The sequence below is a fragment of the Scyliorhinus torazame genome, chromosome 3 (assembly GCF_047496885.1).
Source record: "Scyliorhinus torazame isolate Kashiwa2021f chromosome 3, sScyTor2.1, whole genome shotgun sequence".
Lineage (NCBI taxonomy): Eukaryota > Metazoa > Chordata > Chondrichthyes > Carcharhiniformes > Scyliorhinidae > Scyliorhinus > Scyliorhinus torazame.
The window spans coordinates 265,991,631-266,012,613 of NC_092709.1; the positions used below are offsets into that span (position 1 = coordinate 265,991,631).

At 46.5% G+C, this 20,983-nt stretch overlaps 1 protein-coding gene across 2 annotated transcripts in view; it reads right to left on the reverse strand.

Annotated features, from left to right (window-relative positions):
• Nucleotides 1–20,656, reverse strand: part of mtmr12 (myotubularin related protein 12) — a 124,684-nt gene extending 104,028 nt beyond the window's left edge. For both annotated transcript variants that reach the window (XM_072497210.1, XM_072497209.1), the window contains exon 1: nt 20,504–20,656. In XM_072497210.1, coding sequence (XP_072353311.1) covers nt 20,504–20,572 — 69 coding nt within the window. In that variant the 5' untranslated portion in view covers nt 20,573–20,656. The remainder of the gene's footprint in view (nt 1–20,503) is intronic.
• Nucleotides 20,657–20,983: the final 327 nt, after the last annotated feature.

Below are 20,983 nucleotides of genomic sequence, written 5' to 3' on the forward strand. Positions count from 1 at the left end.
CGTCGCACGGTGCGAGCCGTGGTCACGGGGGGGAAGCCGAGGTCAGCCAGAGTTTGCTGACTTCTGGGAGCAACATGGGGGGAGTAATTACGCTAGCGGGGGGTCTAGCGGGGGGGGGGGGGGTGGGAGGGGGGAATTACTGGGTTGCTGCTGCTGGAGAAAGGGGGGAGCGGGTACGGGAGAGGATGGGCGGGGGGGCACCGCCTGGGGGAGATACAGATGCGTGGGAACTGGGTGAGAAGCTGGAAAAAGATGATGGCTAATCGGCAAGGGGAGGGGGGGGGGGGGGGGGGGGGGGGGGAAGCCCCCCAACTCGGCTGATCACGTGGAACGTGAGAGGGCTGAATGGGCCGATAAAGAGGGCACGGGTACTCGCACACCTTAATAAAATTAAAGCAGATGTGGTTATGTTACAGGAAACGCACCTGAAACTGATAGACCAGGTTAGGCTGCGCAAAGGATGGGTGGGGCAGGTGTTCCATTCGGGGCTAGATGCGAAAAACAGGGGGGTGGCTATATTAGTGGGGAAGCGGGTAATGTTCGAGGCAAAGACTATAGTGGCGGATAACGGGGGCAGATACGTGATGGTGAGTGGCAAACTACAGGGAGAGATGGTGGTTTTGGTAAACGTGTATGCCCCGAACTGGGATGATGCCAATTTTATGAGGCGGATGCTAGGACGCATTCCGGACCGAGAGACGGGAAAGCTGATAATGGGGGGAGACTTTAACACGGTGTTGGAACCAGGGCTGGATAGGTCGAAGTCCAGGACTGGAAGGAGGCCAGCAGCAGCCAAGGTGCTTAAAGATTTTATGGAGCAGATGGGAGGTGTGGACCCGTGGAGATTCAGTAGACCTAGGAGTAAGGAGTTCTCGTTTTTCTCCTATGTCCATAAAGTCTACTCGCGCATAGACTTTTTTGTGCTGGGTAGGGCATTGATCCCGAAGGTGAGGGGAACGGAGTATACGGCTATAGCCATTTCGGATCACGCCCCACACTGGGTGGACTTGGAGATAGGGGAGGAAACAGGAGGGCGCCCACCCTGGAGAATGGACATGGGACTAATGGCGGATGAGGGGGGGTGTCTAAGCGTGAGGGGATGTATTGAAAAGTACTTGGAACTCAATGACAATGGGGAGGTCCAGGTGGGAGTGGTCTGGGAGGCGTTGAAGGCGGTGGTTAGGGGGGAGCTGATATCAATAAGGGCACATAAAGGGAAGCAGGAGAGTAAGGAACGGGAGCGGTTGCTGCAAGAACTTTTGAGGGTGGACAGACAATATGCGGAAGCACCGGAGGAGGGATTGTACAGGGAAAGGCAAAGGCTGCATGTGGAATTTGACTTTCTGACTACAGGCACTGCAGAGGCACAATGGAGGAAGGCACAGGGTGTACAGTATGAATATGGGGAGAAGGCGAGCAGGTTGCTGGCACACCAATTGAGGAAAAGGGGAGCAGCGAGGGAAATAGGGGGAGTGAGGGACGAGGAAGGAGAGATGGAGCGGGTAGCGGAGAGAGTGAATGAAGTGTTCAAGACATTTTATAAAAAATTATATGAAGCTCAACCCCCGGATGGGAGGGAGAGAATGATGGACTTTTTGGATCGGCTGGAAATTCCCAAGGTGAAAGAGCAGGAAAGGGTGGGACTGGGAGCACAGATCGAGGTAGAAGAAGTGGTGAAAGGAATTAGGAGCATGCAGACGGGAAAGGCCCCGGGACCGGACGGATTCCCAGTCGAATTCTATAGAAAATATTTGGACTTGCTCGTCCCGGTACTGACGAGGACCTTTAATGAGGCAAAGGAAAGGGGACAACTGCCCCCGACTATGTCTGAAGCAACGATATCGCTTCTCTTAAAGAAGGAAAAGGACCCGCTACAATGCGGGTCCTACAGACCAATTTCCCTCCTAAATGTGGATGCCAAGGTCCTGGCCAAGGTAATGGCAATGAGAATAGAGGAATGTGTCCCGGGGGTGGTTCACGAGGACCAAACTGGGTTTGTGAAGGGGAGACAGCTGAACACGAATATACGGAGGCTGTTAGGGGTAATGATGATGGCCCCACCAGAGGGTGAAACAGAGATAGTAGTGGCGATGGATGCCGAGAAAGCATTTGATAGAGTGGAATGGGATTATTTGTGGGAGGTGTTGAGGAGATTTGGTTTTGGAGAGGGGTATGTTAGATGGGTGCAGCTATTGTATAGGGCCCCAGTGGCGAGCGTGGTCACGAATGGACGGGGATCGGCATATTTTCGGCTCCATAGAGGGACAAGGCAGGGATGCCCTCTGTCCCCATTATTGTTTGCACTGGCGATTGAGCCCCTGGCGATAGCGCTGAGGGGTTCCAAGAAGTGGAGGGGAGTACTTAGGGGAGGAGAAGAACACCGGGTATCTTTGTATGCGGACGATTTGCTACTATATGTGGCGGATCCGGCGGAGGGGATGCCAGAAATAATGCGGATACTTGGGGAGTATGGGGATTTTTCAGGGTATAAATTGAACATGGGGAAGAGTGAGTTGTTTGTGGTGCATCCAGGGGAGCAGAGTAGAGAAATAGAGGACCTACCGTTGAGGAAGGTAACAAGAGACTTTCGTTACCTGGGGATCCAGATAGCTAAGAATTGGGGCACATTGCACAGGTTAAATTTAACGCGGTTGGTGGAACAGATGGAGGAAGATTTCAAGAGATGGGATATGGTAGCCCTGTCAATGGCAGGGAGGGTGCAGGCGGTTAAGATGGTGGTCCTCCCGAGATTCCTCTTTGTGTTTCAGTGCCTCCCGGTGGTGATCACGAAGGCTTTTTTTAAAAGGATTGAAAAGAGCATCATGGGTTTTGTTTGGGCCGGGAAGACCCCGAGAGTGAGGAAGGGATTCTTACAGCGTAGCAGGGATAGGGGGGGGCTGGCACTACCGAGCCTAAGTGAGTACTATTGGGCCGCTAATATTTCAATGGTGAGTAAGTGGATGGGAAAGGAGGAGGGAGCGGCGTGGAAGAGATTAGAGAGGGCGTCCTGTAGGGGGACTAGCCTGCAGGCTATGGTGACAGCCCCATTGCCGTTCTCACCGAGGAACTACACCACAAGCCCGGTGGTGGTAGCTACACTGAAGATTTGGGGACAGTGGAGACGGCATAGGGGAAAGACTGGAGCCTTGGGGGGGTCCCCGATAAGAAACAACCATAGGTTTGCCCCGGGGGGAATGGATGGGGGATATGGAATGTGGCAAAGAGCAGGAATAACGCAACTGAAAGATCTATTTGTGGATGGGAAGTTCGCGAGTCTGGGAGTGCTGACCGAGAAATATGGGTTGCCCCAAGGGAATGCATTCAGGTATATGCAACTGAGGGCTTTTGCGAGGCAACAGGTGAGGGAATTCCTGCAGCTCCCGACACAAGAGGTGCAGGACAGAGTGATCTCAAAGACATGGGTGGGGGATGGTAAGGTGTCAGATATATATAGGGAAATGAGGGACGAAGGGGAGACTATGGTAGATGAACTAAAAGGGAAATGGGAAGAAGAGCTGGGGAGGAGATTGAGGAGGGGCTGTGGGCAGATGCCCTAAGCAGGGTAAACTCGTCGTCCTCGTGTGCCAGGCTAAGCCTGATTCAGTTTAAAGGTATTACACAGGGCGCATATGACTGGAGCGCGGCTCAGTAAATTATTTGGGGTGGAGGATAGGTGTGCGAGGTGCTCGAGAAGCCCAGCGAATCATACCCATATGTTTTGGTCATGCCCGGCACTACGGGGGTTTTGGATGGGGGTGACAAAGGTGCTTTCAAAAGTGGTGGGGGTCCGGGTCGAACCAAGCTGGGGGTTGGCTATATTTGGGGTTGCACAAGAGCCGGGAGTGCAGGAGGCGAGAGAGGCCGATGTTTTGGCCTTTGCGTCCCTAGTAGCCCGGCGCAGGATATTGCTAATGTGGAAAGAAGCCAAGCCCCCGGGGGTGGAGACCTGGATAAATGACATGGCAGGGTTTATAAAGCTAGAGCGGATTAAGTTCGTCCTAAGGGGGTCGGCTCAAGGGTTCACCAGGCGGTGGCAACCGTTCGTCGAATACCTTGCGGATAGATAGATGGAAGGGGAAAAAGAAGGCAGCTGCTGCGGCCCAGGATTTTGGGGGGGGGGGGGGGGGGGGGGGGGGGGTGTAACTTGTGACAAGGCAGTTGCCAATTAGGGCTAGTTTTCATTTTTGTTATTTAATATTTATTCATTTTTTGTTTATATAAAATAGTTCATTGTTATTTGTGCTGTTATAACATTGTGTAAAGGATGCACAATGTACTGTGTTGGTTGACCAAAAATTTTCAATAAAATATTTATTAAAAAAAAAAAATAGTCTGAATGGACAAGACTTCCCTGATGCAAATTACTTGTTAACTGCATCATGTTTTACATACCAGTCAAGATATTTTCTGGGGGATTACGTTAGCCAGTGAAGCATTTTGGTAAGAAATAAGTTTAGTTTATTTAATTTTTAATATAACATATATGGACAAAAATACTGAAAGCCATTTTACCAATATGTTCGCGCTAGCTTCAAGGGAGTACTAAAACTAAACAGGAGCAAGCAACAGTGCCAAATTATATCATTGCTGCAATCATTTGGGGGGGGGGGGGGGGGGATGGGAGAAATGGGACCTTTGCAAGTTAATTACTTCTCTTTTCAGAGTAACAAAAACTGGAAATGTTGACAATGAAAAGTGGGCAAAGGAGGAAGTGAAAACAACCAAGACAACCCAAGGTTTAAAAAAAATGCAGTCACTTATGTAAGAAAATGTGACAATTAACCTCATAGGGAAAACACTATAGCCAATTCACAGAAGGGTGTCTGTGCTTCTCATGAAATAGTGTTACGGGATCTTCAATAGAACTAGAGGACACAAAGTTACGGTGAATGGCAAACGAACCAAAAGGCAATGAAGGGTTTAAAGAAAACCGGAACAAGTAGTTTAGGATTTGGAATGCACGCCTGAGAGTATGGTGGAGACAGATTTAATTGTTCCTTTAAAAGGCTAATTGATCCCTTACTTTATGTGATGGACCTGATACCCGAGAGCCCCACCACCTAAGAGGGTCCCCAAGTCACTTACCAGCCTGACTTGGAAATATATCACCGTTCCTACTCTGTCGCTGGGTCAAAATCTTAGAATTCCCTCCCTAACAGCACGGTGAGTGTACTTACACTTCAGGGACTTCAGCAGTTCAAAAAGGCAACTAGGAATGGGCGGGCAATAAATGCTGGCCTAAACAGCAATGCCCACATCTCACAAATGAATACAAAAAGATAGACAAAAATATTGGGGTTATTTACAAAATATTTACTTGTACTCAGTGGCCTTTTTGCATCCCTATTTTATGTTCCAATGAAGATAATAGTAAAATAAATTTTCATGAAAAAACTACAAGCAGGTCAGGTGGAAAATAGTAAGTACTCATCACTTATTGTTCATATCACAAGTTGCATTACTTCAACACATTTTAACAACACAGGAAGGGAATTTCAAAAGTCGCCACTTATACACAATTTTCTACTCAAGCGGGCCAAATGATTAATTTTTCCCTCCTAACTCAATCAACAACTTTTAAGATACGTTTAAATGCCTTTATGTGTTGAGCATCCATTAGCAGGTTCTGCAAAATAACTGGAAGAAATTTTACAACTGTTAATGATGAACAAAACAAATTTACATCATAATGCTTCCTATTGTTACCACTGAAGGGTTCTACATGTAATATCAGCTATGGTGCAACAATGTAACTCGTAGCACTGATCCAATCTAAGATTTGAGTTTAATGCACTTAACACAAATATTAGAGATCAGTAACTTGACATTCTCAGCAGAGTGTGGGACATCATATTTCAGCATGAAAACTCTCAAAATGATCAGGAATATGCACAACTCATTTTAAATCGATGCTTGTGAATAACAAAAATACATTCACTTACATTCTTCCATAACAAAATTCTGAAAACCGCTCAGAAAGACATTAAAAGTGCTGGCAAAGTTAAGACACTTCAGCAAAAAGAAAATATTTCAAAAGATAAAGCATAGCTTTTAATTTAATTTATTTTTTTTAAATTGACACGTTTCTGAAATGCTCACCCACCAATTTCCACCAACATTTATTAAAGCAATTTAAAGAATTATTCAAAACTGAGGCATATATATAGCAAAAGCATCTTGAGGTAGTTGTTCACTTCTTACCTCGCATTCCAGAAAAATGCCCTGCTCCGGAATTAGAGGTTTAACAGTTCAATACACTTAAAATTGAAATAAAAAGTTAAAGTGTTGATTTTCTAGGTGCAGCCTGCGCAGTCGACCCCTGAAAATACATTCCCTTTGTTCACTGCTGATGCACAGCCTTAAGCTGCCCTCCTAAAATTCCTTTCCCAAGTCCGGCATCTCAAACCTCACTTCGTCATTCAGGTTTTTACTCACCGCTCCAACCATCTTGCTTTATCCCTCATCTTTATTTCTTTACCTCATGTGCACCCCCAGCCACCCCCTTCACCCCAAATAGTGCTCTTGGCTATTTTCTACATTAAAAACAAATTCTTGATATTAAGTCACAGCAAAGATCTCTTAAAAGCCATCAATAAACCCAGTCATATTCTGGGTTTTGTAAGCAATTTGCCACAAAGGTTTTTTTAAGTAACTTCAAATAACAGGTTTCAACATCTAATGTAATCATACAAGTTTTTTTTTTAAAAAACAGTGCTGAAACTGATGGCTATTAATATTCTGAGTTAGCTTTGAAGTCACCTCTCTGTTAAAAATAAATTCCACTGCTGGGGAAAAATGTTGTTCCTTTTTTGGTTGCAAATCGAGGGACATAAAATAGAATGGAGCACAAACTGGTAGAAAGGCTTTTGAAATCGAATGCTGCAAGCATTAATGTCTTAACACACAGTTGACACCTATTAAAAGCATGCATTATAATTAGAAATCTTGCAAGGTATTTTGTTTAGTCATTGTGTAATGTTAGTGTCACTGGACTCGTAATCTAGAGGCCCAGGCGAATGCTCTGGGACAAGGCTTCAAATCCCACCATGGTAGCTGGTGGAATTGTTGAGTTTTCTCCTCTTACTCTTTTACTCTGTCCTTTCTGTGGCTCTGTTCCAATTATCAAAATCAGTGAAGTTGCCTTCTTTCTATGATATCTATGTCCTAATGCTTAGAATTGCCACCAAATGTTACCACCACAAGTTTCAACCGGCTATCGATCAAAGAGCCAAATACCAGTTAGTTAGTTCAAGGTCAAGGCTACTTTATTTACACACAATTAGTCATGCAACATAAACACTACTGGTTAACTACACCTATCGACTAAGACAACCTGTACTTAACTTCGGGCACTTGGCTTAGATCAGAGAACAGTGGCCGCTGTTCGATTCTGGATCTTCTCGGGTCTGAAGGAGTAACTGCTGCTCAGCTAGGCTCATCCGTCTGGGAGCGAGCGTTGAACTTGTACTTGCTTCTGGTGTTGCTGCACTTGGAGATGGCCGTGACTGGGGTACCAAGGCCAAGAGAGGAGGAACATGTGGCTGGCTCTTCTTCTTATAGTTACGCGTTTTCGTGCTCTTTTGGGCGGTCCTTCGATTTGGGCCCTACTAATTGGGTGATCCATGATCACCATTCGATTCCTAACCAATAAGTGGGCGGGGATCTGGATGGCTGGGCGTGTCCCAAGCGGTCACTGACCCCGTTGTTTGTGTTTCCCTTGAACAGGGAGTGGCGCCGAAATGTCTGGGACTATACCAGTTGCTCGAGTACCAGTCCTTCGTTTTGGTGAAGATGGGCCATCAAATGCTAAATCGGCCCCATCAAAATGCTAATTGGTCGGAGTTTCGATGCCGTCTGGACTTCTTGCTTGCAAATATGCATTTCAGGCTCTGAGCCTGACTGAGTCTTGGCTTGTCCATTTTACCCGCTAGGCTTTGAGAGTTTCTCTGTACCTAGTTGTAAGTGGCCATCCCAGATGGCTACAGAATTTAAACTCAATTAATAAAATATGAATCTGAAAGCTTATCTCAGAAATAATGACAATAAAATTATTGTCAGTCATAAAACTCCATCTGGTTCATGAAAGTCCTTTTGGGAAGGAAATATGTCATCCATACATGTGACTCCATATCAACAGTAATGTGGTTCATTCTTATCTGCCCTCTGAAATGATCTAGTAAGCACCTCAGTTCAAAAGGTATGGACAGCAAATGTTGGCTTTGCCAGCGATGCCCTGATCTCATGAAAGGATTTTTAAAACAGACAGCCTATTGTGGAAGCAGTGGGTTCCTGCAGTGCATCTTATAGATGGTACACACTGCTGCCACTGTGTATCAGTGGTAGAGGGATTGAATGATTGGGGAAGGTGCAGCAATCAAGCAGACTGTTATTTTCCTGGATGGTGTTGAGCTTTTATATAGCTTTATACGGTAACCCTCAGGATGCAGAGAATGGGGGATTCAGCTGTTGAATGTCAAGGGATGTTGATTATTTTCTCTCTTGTTGGAGATGGTTATTACCGGATATTGTTGAGGACAATATGGACCAGTAAACCAGAGACATGCTCTGGGGAGCCAGGTTGAAATCCCGCCACTGCAGATGGTGAAATTTGAATTGAATAAGAATCTAGAATTAAAAGCCTAATGATAACCATGAAACCATTGTTGATTGTCGTAAAAACCCATCTGGTTTACTAATGTTCTTCAGGGGAAGGAAATCTGCCATCCTAATCTGGCCGACATGTGACTCCAGACCACAGCAATGTGGTTGATTCTTAACTGCCCCCTCAAGGACAATTAGGGATGGGCAATAAATGCTGCCACAGTCTGCGATGCCCACATCCCATGAACAATTTAAAAAAAACATTACAAGAGTTCCTCAGGTTAGTGCCCTGGGCCCTTTTTTCTTCAGCTGCTTCATCAATGTGGTTCCATCATAATGTGGAGATGCCGGCGTTGGACTGGGGTGAGCACAGTAAGAAGTCTTACAACACCAGGTTAAGTCCAACAGGTTTCTTTCAAACCACTAGCTTTCGGAGCACTGTTCCTTCCTCAGGTGAATGAAGAGGTATGTTCCAGAAACATCTTTATGGATAAAGTCAAAGATGCAAGACAATGCTTTGAATGTGAGCATTTGCAGGTAAGTAAGTCTTTACCGATCCAGAGATCTGAAACAAACCTGTTGGACTTCAACCTGGTGTTGTGAGACTTCTTACTGCTTCCATCATAAGGTCAGAAGTGCGGATGAATGTACAATGTTCGGCACAATTTGCAACTTCTCATATAATGAAGCAGTCCATGTCCAAATGCAGCAACACCTGGACAATATAGAGGCTTGAGCTCACAAGTGACAAGTTACATTTGTGCCACACAAGTGCCATCTCCTACAAGAGAGGATCAAACCACCACCCCTTAACACTCAATGGCATTACCATCGCTGAATCCCCCACAATCAACATCCTAGGGTTGATCAAAAACGAAACTGGACCAGCCATATTAATATTGCAGCTACCAGGGCAGGTCAAAGGCAAGGAATCCTTCGGCGAGTAACTCACCTCCTGACCCCCCCCAGCCCCAAAGCCTGTCCATCATCTACAAGCCACAAGTCAGGAGTGCAATGGAATACTCTCCACTTGCCTGGATGAGTGCAGCCCCAACACTCGAGAAGCTCAACATCATTCAGGACAAAGCAGCTCGCTAGATTGCTCCCCCTTCCACAAACATTGGCAGCCGTGTGTACCATCTACAAGACACCCTGCAGTAACTCACCAAAGTTCCTTAGACAGCACCTTCCAAACCCACAACCACTACCATCTAGAAGAACAAGAGCAGTGGATACCTGGGAACCCCAGGACCTGGAGGTTCCCCTTTGGAAATATATCGCTGTTCCTTCACTGTCACCAGGGCAACATCCTGGAACTCCCTCTCTAACAGGACAATGGGTGTACTTGCACCTTAAGACAGCAGCAGTTCAAGAAGACAACTCACCACCAGCTTCTGAAGGGCAACTAGGGATGGGCAATATATGCTGGTCTAACCAGCGATGCCCACACCCTGTAAATGAGTAACAAAAAACATTCATGGCCAGCATTTATTGCCCATCCTTAATTGTCCTTGAACAGAGTTTCTTTCTAGATCATTTCAGGGGGCATTTAAGAGTCAACCACATTGCTGGTTAGGCCAGTTCAGTTACGAATGGCAGATTTCCTTCCCAGGGTTTTGATGGCAATCAACATGGGTTTCAGGGTTATCATTAGACTTTTGATTCCATATTTTTATTGAATTCATCTATCATGGCGGGATTTGAATCCAGGTCCCCAGATCACTGATCTCTGGATTACTAGTCCAGTGAAAATACCACTACACCACCGCCTCCCCACGCACTGCTTCAGCATGTTGCTACAATAAATCTCTACAATGACATTCACAATCGACAAAATTAGCATTGTTGCAAATCAAAACAACTCCACATTAATTTCAAATTCAAAGTTATAGTTAAACATTAAAGTCCAAACTTGACACATGAAAATGCCTGCACTGGAGAGGATAGCTTCAGTTCACACCCGAAACTGAATACAAGTTGCATTTACATTATAGATATAGAAACATAAAAAATAGGAGCTGGACCAGGCCATTCAAGCCTGCTCTGCCATTTAATATGATCATGGCTGATCCTCTATCTCAATGCCATTGTAAGGGTCCTTCCTGTTGATTCCCTTATTTCCCCATTATTTTGTCAGTTATCATTTTTGATCCACAAATGCTTAACGTATCTTTAAGTCAAGCAACAGATAGAATGAGGAATTCAAGAAGTTGCAAAAAGTATTTGGTGCCATTGTCATGAGAACTGTCGCTTTAAGAAATGTTTGGCTGCTCATGTTCATCAGTGATGTCAGAGTGTAGGTGGAGCTGGGCTGTCTGTCAGCTTTTTACTTTCGTTTTAGGCTGTTTGCTGCAGGGTGTGTTTTTGGTTTTGTTTTCAGTGTTGGAGGTGAAGCCAGACAGAGCAGGTGTACTGTTGATCTCTCTGCCATGAAAGACTATCTCTTGATCATTTGGTGAATTCAGAATTATAAATGTTGGAACTTCCGGTGGCGGCTATGGAGGAGTAAGTCGCACATTTGGTGGCTCCCGCTCTGGTCGGATTTTTGGACCTTTCCCCCGGACTTTTCTCTGGTTTTGAATGGTGGACTCGAAAGCTGAGGCAATTGAGCACCGTTTCCACGTATTAGTGTACGGAACAAAGGACCAGAAGAAGTGCACGAAAGGGCAGAAATAAGATGTTAGGCACGAGCGGTGTTGAAGCTGCAGCGGGAGACAGTATGGCCGAGGACCGGACCCTTGGGGTGGCAGCGCAGCGACCAACGGACACAGTGATGCAGGCCATCCAGGATGGTTTTGCCAGGCAAAAGCGGAAATGTTTGATCCCTATTAAAGAATCGATCGATCGGCGAGTGTAGATTGGACGCCCAAGATTGGGCGATTCAGAAGGCACTGGCTGAGCACGAGGAGCATCAAACAGCAGTGGCGCTGGAGGTGGGGATGCTTCGGGAACAGCAGAAAAGGCTCCTGGAGAAGGTGGAGGACCTCGAGAACAGGTCCTGCCGGCAGAACTTAAGAATTGTCAGGCTCCCGGAGGGGACGGAGGGAGCAGACGCTGGGGCATACGTAGCGAGTATGTTTGAAAAATTGCTGGGGAGGGGACATCCCCCCCGATCGTTGGAGGTGGACAGGGCGTACCGAGCGTTTGCAAGGAAGCAGCGAGCGGGGGACCTCCGAGGGCAATGGTGGTGAGATTCCACAGGGTCCTGGACAAGGAATGCATTCTTCGGGGGGCCAATCGAACGCGGAGTTGTAAGTGAGACAACAGCATCCTGCGGGTGTACCAAGACCCGAGCGTGGAGATGGCGAGGAAGAGGGCAGGCTTTAACCAAGTCAAGTCTATTTTCTTCAAGAAGCAGGTGAAGTTCGGTCTGCTGTATCCGGCACGTCTTTGGGTCACGCCCGAGGACCAGCATCACTATTTCGAGTCGCCCGATGAGGCGCTGGAGTTTGCTAAAAGAAAAAGGACTGGTGGGGGTCTGAGAACTCTCGAACTTTGAGACAACTTGTTGGCTGATATTGGGCGCCTTTTTTTTTCTGTTTTCCCTCCCCTGGTTTTTTGGGTTTTGTTTCCCTGTTTTTAAATTGGTTATGCCTTCTCTTATTGTTTTGTGTTGTTTTTGGGGTTCCGTTTAAGAAAAAGGGGGGGGGAATTTTTCATTTTTGGGTTCCTTTTCTCGGTAGATGTTGGCAATGTTCCTTTTGTTTAGATTGATGTGCACTTTTGTGGGATGGAGACGTGCCTGTTTGAGTTTCAATGGATGGTGCTTTTGTTTTTGTGTTTTCCTGCTGTTGGGTGTTTGTTTGGGGATTGTTAGATGAGGCACTTTGCCCCCCAACTAGGCTGATCACCTGGAATGTTTGGGGGCTAAATGGGCCGGTAAAGAGGGCACGTGTGTTTGCGCACCTGAGGGGACTGAAGGCTGATCTGGTAATGTTGCAGGAGAAGCACCTTAGAGTAGTGGACCAGGTCAGGTTGAGGGAAGGCTGAATTAATCAGGTTTTCCACTCAGGGCTGGATACAAAGACTAGAGGGGTTGCGATCTTGGTTAACAAGCGGGTGACATTTGAGGTAGGAAGAATAGTCTCGGATGTGGGAGGTCGATATATCATGGTTAGTGGCAAGCTGCAGGGGATGAAGGTAGTGCTGGTCAATGTATATGCGCCAAATTGGGATGACAGGGATTTTATAAAGAGGGTGCGAGGGAAGATTCCGGATCTGGACTTGCACAAGCTGATCATGGGATGGGATTTTAATACGGTTATTGATCCAGGCCTGGACCGGTCATGCTCGAGGATGGGCAAGATGCCAGCAATGGCAAAGGAGCTGAAAGGGTTCGTGGAGCAGATTGGGCGGTGGGGGGATCCATGGAGATTTAGGCATCCGAGGGCGAAGGAATTTTCTTTTTACTCCCACATACCCAAGGTGTACTCCCAGATCGATTTCTTTGTTTTGGGTAGGGCCCTACCGGCTGGGGTGGTGAACGTGGGTTACTCGGCAATCAAGATCTCGGACCATGCCCCACACTGGGTGGACCTGCAGGTTAGTATGGATAGCAAGCAGCACCCGCAGTGGAGGTCGGGCTATTGGCGAACACAGCAGTGTGCAAGAGGCTGAAGAAGTGCATGCTGAATTACCTGCAGGTAAATGATACAGGGGAGGTCTCAGCAGCGGTGCTCTGGGAAGCGCTGAAGGCAGTGGTGAGAGGAGAGTTGATCTTGATCCGGGCTCACAGGGACAAGACGGTGAGGGCAGAGACGGACCGATTGGTAAAGGAGATTTTATGAGTTGATAGGAGGTATGCGGAGGCTCCAGAGGCAGGGCTTTTAAGGGAATGCCGGAGGCTACAGGCGGAATTTGGCTTGTTAACCACAGGGAGGGCAGTGGAGCAGCTCAGAAAGGAGAGGGAGGCGATTTACGAGCACGGCGAAAAGGCCAGCAGGATGCTTGTACAGCAGCTCAGAAAGAGGGAGGCAGCTAGAGAAATAGGGAAAGTTATTGACGGGGATGGGAACTTAGTTGGGGACTCGGCTGGGGTGAACAAGGCCTTTCGGGACTTTTATAGCAGGTTGTATAGGTCGGAACCCCCTGCGGGGCCGGAGGGGATGAGGCACTTCCTGGGGGGGCTGACTTTCCCGAAGATAGATGGGGAGCTAGTAGAGGGGCTGGGGGCACCGATCGGGCTGGAGGAGATAGTGGGGGGTTTGAAGGCCATGCAGTTGGGTAAGGCCCCGGGACCGGAGAGATACCCAGTCGAGTTCAGTAAAAAGTTCTCCAGAATAGTGTGGCCGGTGCCCATGAAGGTCTTTAACGAGGCTAGGGAAAGAGGGGTTCCGCCCCAGACGATGTCACGGGCCATGATCTCGCGCATCCTGAAACGGGACAAGGACCCGGAGCTATGTGAGTCTTACAGGCCGATTTCCCTGTTGAACGTAGATGCCAAAATGTTGTCCTCCAGGATTGAGGACTGTGTACCGGACGTTATCGTGGAGGACCAGGCGGGGTTCGTTAAGGGTAGGCAGCTGGTGGCCAATGTGTGCATGGAGGCGGCTTCTTGCAAGGGCACATGTCTGGGGACGTTGGTAACAGAGCCTCGGCCATTTCCACCGGTGCGATACTCCACCAGTCCTGTGGTGGTGGCGGCCCTGAGTCTGGGGGCAGTGGAGGAGACATGTAGGAGCAGGGGGGGCATCGGTCTGGTCCCCAATCTGCAATAATCACTGGTTTGCCCCGGGGAGGATGGACGGGGGGTTCTGAATTTGGCGGAGAGCAGGGATTGAGAGGATGGGGGACTTGTTTATAGAGGGGAGCTTTCCAAATATGAGGGCGCTGGAGGAGAAGTTTGCATTGGCGGGGGGGGAAACAAATTTCGATATCTGCAGGTGCGGGACTTTCTGCGTAGGCAGAAACCTTCGCACTCCTGCCGCTAAGGGGGATTCAGGATAGGGTGGTTTCTAGAGGATGGATAGGAGAGGGGAGCGTCTCAGACATATATAGAGAGCTTATGGGGTCAGAGGAGACGCAGACCGAGGAGCTGAAGCAAAAGTGGGAGGAGGAGCTGGGGGGAGAGATAGAGGAGGTCCTTTGGGCGGACGGGTTGAGTTGGGTCAACGCATCCCGCAACATGCGCCAGGCTCAGCCTGATCCAATTTAAAGTTGTTCATCGGGCTCACATGACAGTGGCCCGGATGAGCAGATTCTTTGGGGTGGGGGACAGGTGTGCAAAGTGTGAGGTGGGAGCGAGGCAGTGAACCATGTCCACATGTTCTGGGCATGTCCAAAACTGAGGGGATTTTGGCAGGGGTTTGCCGACGCCATGTCCACAGGATTAAATACGAGGGTGGTAATGAGTCCAGAGGTGCCGATTTTCAGGGTGTCACAGGATCTGGCAATCCAGGAGGAGAAAGAGGCAGATGTTCTGGCCTTTGCTTCCCTGGTAGCCCGGAGACGGATATTACTAGCTTGGACGGACTCAAAGCCCCCGAAGTCGGAGACCTGGTTAACTGACATAGCAGGCTTCCTCTGCCTGGAGAAAATTAAGTTCGCCATGAGAGGGTCTCTGTTAGGTTTGCCCGGAGGTGGCAACCATTCGTTGACTTCTTCGCAGATAATTAATCGTCAGCAGAAGGATTGGGGGGGGGAGGCTAGCGTAGATTAGGGGGCTAAGTAATGGTGGGACCTGCGGGAGAGGGAGGTGGTATTTGCACTATGTTAATAATTTCCTTGTTATGTACATGGTTGATTTTGTTGCTGTAACAATGCCAAAGAAATACCTCAATAAAATGTATTTTAAAAAATAAGAAAAGGATTATAAATGTTCTCAGTAGTGAATGTAAACCTAATGTGCTTCTGGTAAAAGGTGTTTTATTTATGGATGTTAAAAGGAAAGCTTAAAGGATTACTTAGTGTTGTGTTCTTTGGGGGTTGTATTTGTATTAATGGTTGCTAAGATGTTCACTGTATGTTTTAAAAAGGTTAACTTGAGTTCATAGAATAAACATTGTTTTGCTTTAAAAAATACGTTTCCATTTCTGCTGTACCACACCTGTAGAGTGGGCCGTGTGCTCCCCATACCACAATCTATTAAAAGTTGTGGGTCAGGTGAACTCCATGATACATAAGAACATAAGAACTAGGAACAGGAGTAGGCCATCTGGCCCCTCGAGACTGCTCCGCCATTTAATGAGATCATGGCTGATCTTTGTGGACTCAGCTCCACTCTCCGGCCCGTACACCATATCCCCGAATCCCTTTATTCTTTAGAAAGGCATCTATCTTTTTCTTAAAAACGTTTAAAGAAGGAGCCCCAACTGCTTCACTGGGCAAGGAATTCCAGAGATTCACAACCCTTTGGGTGAAGAAGTTCCTCCTACACTCAGTCCTAAATCTACCTCCCCTTATTTTGAGGCTATGCCCCCTAGTTCTGCTTTCCCCGACCAGTGGAAACAAACTGCCCGCATCTATCCTATCTATTCCCTTCATAATTTTATATGTCTCAATAAGATCCCCCCGCATCCTTCTAAACTCCAATGAGTACAGTCCCAGTCTACTCAACCTCTCGTCATAATCTAATCCCCTCAACTCTGGGATCAACCTAGTGAATCTCCTCTGCACTCCCTCCAGTGCCAATATGTCCTTTCTCAGTTAAGGTACACTTTGGGGTTCTCTAAACCCTGGCCTATAACACCATTGTTCGAACAGGAGAACGTTGTGGCACCTGAGAGATGGGGTGGACTCGATTCGATTAGCTGGTTGGTGGCCAATGAATTAGCTAAAAGGCCTTATTCTGCCCAATAACAGGTGGTGATTGGGTCATACACGAGTGGAATTATTTTCAAAGGCCCAAGGAAAACAGAGTTTGAGTCCTGGACACAGAGACAAGGACCTGCTCTTTCTTTCTCCAGAAAAGCTGCCTTGCTGTCCCAAGACCTGAATGAATCTCCAGTGAAAACATAATATTAAATATTAAATATATATATATATATATATATATATATATATATACACACAGGATAAGGAATTAGATAATAGTTAACCAGTTGTTTTTGCTGCATATTTCATTCTAATTATTAATAAAAAGTAATTGTGTTTAAAACTTACAAACCTGGTGACTGCAATTATTGGGCAGCCAAGGGCCAAAGATTTGGGGTAGCTTTCTAATAGGGGCAGCACGGTGGCGCAGTGGGTTAGTCCTGCTGCATCACAGCGCCGAGGACCCAGGTTCGATCCCGGCTCTGGGTCACTGTCCATGTGGAGTTTGCACATTCTCCACGTGTTTGCGTGGGCTTCGCCCCCACAACCAAAAGATGTGCAGGCTAGGTGGATTGGCCACGCTAAATTGCCCCTTAATTGGAAAAGATCAACTGGGTACTCTAAATTTATTCATTTTTTAAAAATTTAGAAGAATTATTTGTTAATTTAAATTGTATTGCGATTCCAGGTCAAAGGAGGCTGGAGTTGGTGCGCTCTAGCCCAGGGTGTTGTAGTGCCATAGAACATACAGTGCAGAAGGAGGCCATTTGGCCCATCGAGTCTGCAAGGACCCACTTAAGCCCTCACTTCCACCCCATCCCCCAATAACCCCTCCTCCTATCCTTCTTTGGACACTTAGGGCAATTTTTTAGCATGCCCAATCCACCTAACCTGCACGTCTTTGGACTGTGGGAGGAAACCAGAGCACCCACGCAGACACAGGGAGATTGTGCAGACTTCGCACAAGACAGTGACCCAGTGGGGAATTGAACATGGGACCCTGGCACTGTGAAGCCACAATGCTAGCCACTTTTGCTACCGCGCTGCCGCTTTCTCCCCAGACCCCTTAAAAGTCACAAAAAAGTTATCTTTCTTGAACACAGTTAGTGACTTGGCCTCCATAGCCTTCAGTGGTAGAAAATTTCACTCCCTTTGAGTGAAGAAAGTTTTAAATAGTATTACTCCATATCTTGTGACTGCATTCCTTGGTTCTAGGTGCCACAACCAGGGAAAACATTGTCCCTGCATCTAGTCTGTAGGCAGAAGGTACAGAAGTCTGAAGACCCGCACATCCAGACATAGGAACAGCTTCTTCCCCACAGCTGCAAGACTCCTCAATGACTCCCCCTCGGACTGATCTGGTCCCTGTGTCATGAGGAAGTACCTTTAAGAAATGGGTGCTTAAGAAATGTACCTTTAAGAAATGGGTGTTTATCAGTGATGTCAGAGTGTAGGTGGAGCTGGGCGGTCTGTCAGCTTTTTACTTTTGTTTTTGAGCAGGCTGCAGGATGTGTTTTAGTTTAGTTTTCAGAGCTGGATAGCTGCAGTCACAGCCAGAAGGTGTATGAATCTCTCGCTCTGTAATCTAAAGACTGTAAATCGATCCTGGTGATTTAAAACTAATAATAGTAGTGACTTTAACCTGATGTGCTTCTGGTAAACGGTGTTTTAAGTCTTATGGATGTTAAAAGGAAAGTTTAAAGGATCACTTAGTGTTGTATTCTTTGGGGGTTGTATTTGAATTAATGGTTGCGAAGATGTTCACTGTATGTTTTAAAAAGTTCCTAGAATAAACATTGTTTTACTTTAAAAATTACTTTTCCATTTCTGCTATACCACACCTGTAGAGTGGGCCATGTGCTCCCCATACCACAATCCATTAAAAGTTGTGGGTCAGGTGAACTCCATGATACACTTTGGGTTCTCTAAACCCTGGCCCATAACACCTGTAAGAACACTATTCACGACGCCATATGCTGCTCTTGCTCATGTATTTGCTTTGTTTGGCCCCTTGTTCTGCACTGTAACCAATCACTGTTTGTCGATGTACCATTTGTCAATGTTCTCTGTTGATTATTCTTTTTGTCTACTATGTATGTACTGTGCACATTCCCTCGGCGGCAGAAAAATACTTTTCACTGTACTTCGGTACATGTGACAATGAATCAAATCAAAATCAAATCAAATCCAGTCCTGTTAAAATTTTATGCACTACAATCAGATCTCCTCTTTCTAAACTCTATTGAATACAAGCCCAGTCGAACCAATCTCTCCTCAGAGGTATCCCACCAACCCCGGTATTAGCCTAATTATATCTACAGTGCAAGCGTAAACACACCTTTGTATGTGAAATTACTGAACATGCCACAAAGACATAGGTTACAACCTCTATAAAACTCTTACCTGCTGTCTTATTTTACAACAACTAGATCCCTTTAAATTTGTGATTTGAAGGGCCTGTAGGATTGCAGCCATACTCAATCTAGCCCAATATTTCAGTGTAGCACTGATTGCATGTTGGGGTACTGTTTTTTGGGCGAGACATTGGAATGGAGGCCTTACCAGTCACCTCAGTTGATGTCAAACAGCACTGTTTGAAGAGGAGCTCACTTGCTATCTCAATTAACATTTATCCCCAAACAACAATATTTTAAAACATTGCAATTTGTGGGACCTTGCTCGGTGCAAAATGACAATAGAGAGTACACTTCAAAAAGTATTTCATTAGTTGGGACACCTTAAAGTCTTGAAACACTTTAAATACAATAATTATAGCAGAAGCAACTACAGCTTCATCATTAGGATAAACAAATCACAACTGTTAACTGTGTGTGCCGCGAGGCCCTCCAATATAACACTGAAGAAATCATTCATGATGTGTGACAGTGGTTGGATTTTGCCTTAACATTAGTTCTTTCAGGATAGAGACAGTGTTTTACATGGATTTGAGCTGAAGCATATATATCCCAGATAAAATCAAAGATTTGGTCAATTAATCACAACTGGCATCCTTCACAGCGCTCAACTGAAAATATTACAAAATAAATACAAGTAGGGATCTGAAGCTTTACAACGCACTACGATTTTAAATAAAACCACAATCTCCCCACAAGTGGGGAGCACGTATCCAGTGCAAGTAATGTTGGCAAAGATAACTGACAAACTTGCTCCTGTCAACAGCAAAATTCCCCACTGATAACAGCTAATATTGAACAAATGGAGCCATTCATAAACAATTTATTGAACCCAGGGGCTCATTTCACACTGTAACCGAGACAAGTGGGGACATGTATCAAGTGCATTCCACATCATGTATTCCAAAATGAGAGACTTCTTCCTATATCCATATTACTCTAAACGGTACAAATTATTAGTTTATCATTAAATCTTAAACACTACGGTTTTAAAATGACTAAAAATATTTTGACAGAATAAGATACATACAGGCTTTCAAAATAAAGGCACGAATCCTATTCAACAAGCTTTTTTTTTTTGGGGGGGGGGTTCGTTGCATTGTACGAGGAAATATATGCAGATGTTAAAGAAGATTTAGAGAGTACAATATTAATTGCATTGCATAACAAGTGCTTGCCTCACTAAAATGCAACTGTAAATCTGCAAGCTCTACTTTGTTTCGCGCTGCATGCCATACCACGAAGAAGCTGACCCACTACAAAAGCCCCTTGGTGACTCCCCCACGTTGCCATCCGGTGATATCAAGGAGTCTCTAACTTCCCTGCAGTATAATAACCTTGATCAAAGAACATGAAATGCCTCAGCATGGACGGGTTAACTCAGTCGCACACTCCATGCGCGAGTGCCACCATGTCCGAATGACTGCATGTTACTACACCACGCTGGGATACTTGTTTCACCCCTGCTGATTTCCCTGGCCTCATTTACAGGCGGCGGGGGGCAGAGGAACATCGAGCTCCCAGAGAGGGAGAGGGCACCGCGAAGCTGGAAGCTTCTCATGCCAGCCTTCAAGCACAGCTTGAACTGTTGCTACAGAAATAAACAATCGCCGCGCCCAGTCCGCAGGTTCCCTTCGATCCTTCAGCTGCTAGCAGCAGCGTCAGATTGCAGCCGCAGGACTCTCCTCTTGGCTTTTAAATTATTTTTGTTTTAAAAGAAAAGGATTAGGACCCACCTCTGGTGAAACGTAAGACACAAAAGAGGGTTTCGCCGTTTTTCCGCCGCCTGACCCTAAACTGAGCATTTTGTGTAGTGTTTTTTTCCGGGTTACTTTGTTGCTGTTTACTCAGGTGCTGCTACTGCCACTGATTCAACTTGTATCAGCCGGAGTCCCGCCCCCCGCCTCCCATTGGCCCGCCCCCCCACTTCCCATTGGCTCAGCGCCCTCCATTTCCCAACGTCGCTCAGCCCTCCGGCAGCTGATTGGTTATCCACTGTGTCAACCATTCCCCCCCCTTCCCGCCTCTCTGGGTTACTGACCGTCTGTGTGTCTCCCCGCCTCTCCCTCCCCCTTCTTCCCTCCCCATCGCTCTCTGCTCTCCATTTAAGGACTTATAAAACAGCGGCCCCTCTATTTATTGGCTGCTTGAAATGCCAATCGCCATTGGCTGCGTATATTAGCTACTCCTTTCTGGAGCGACAGAAAAAGAATCGA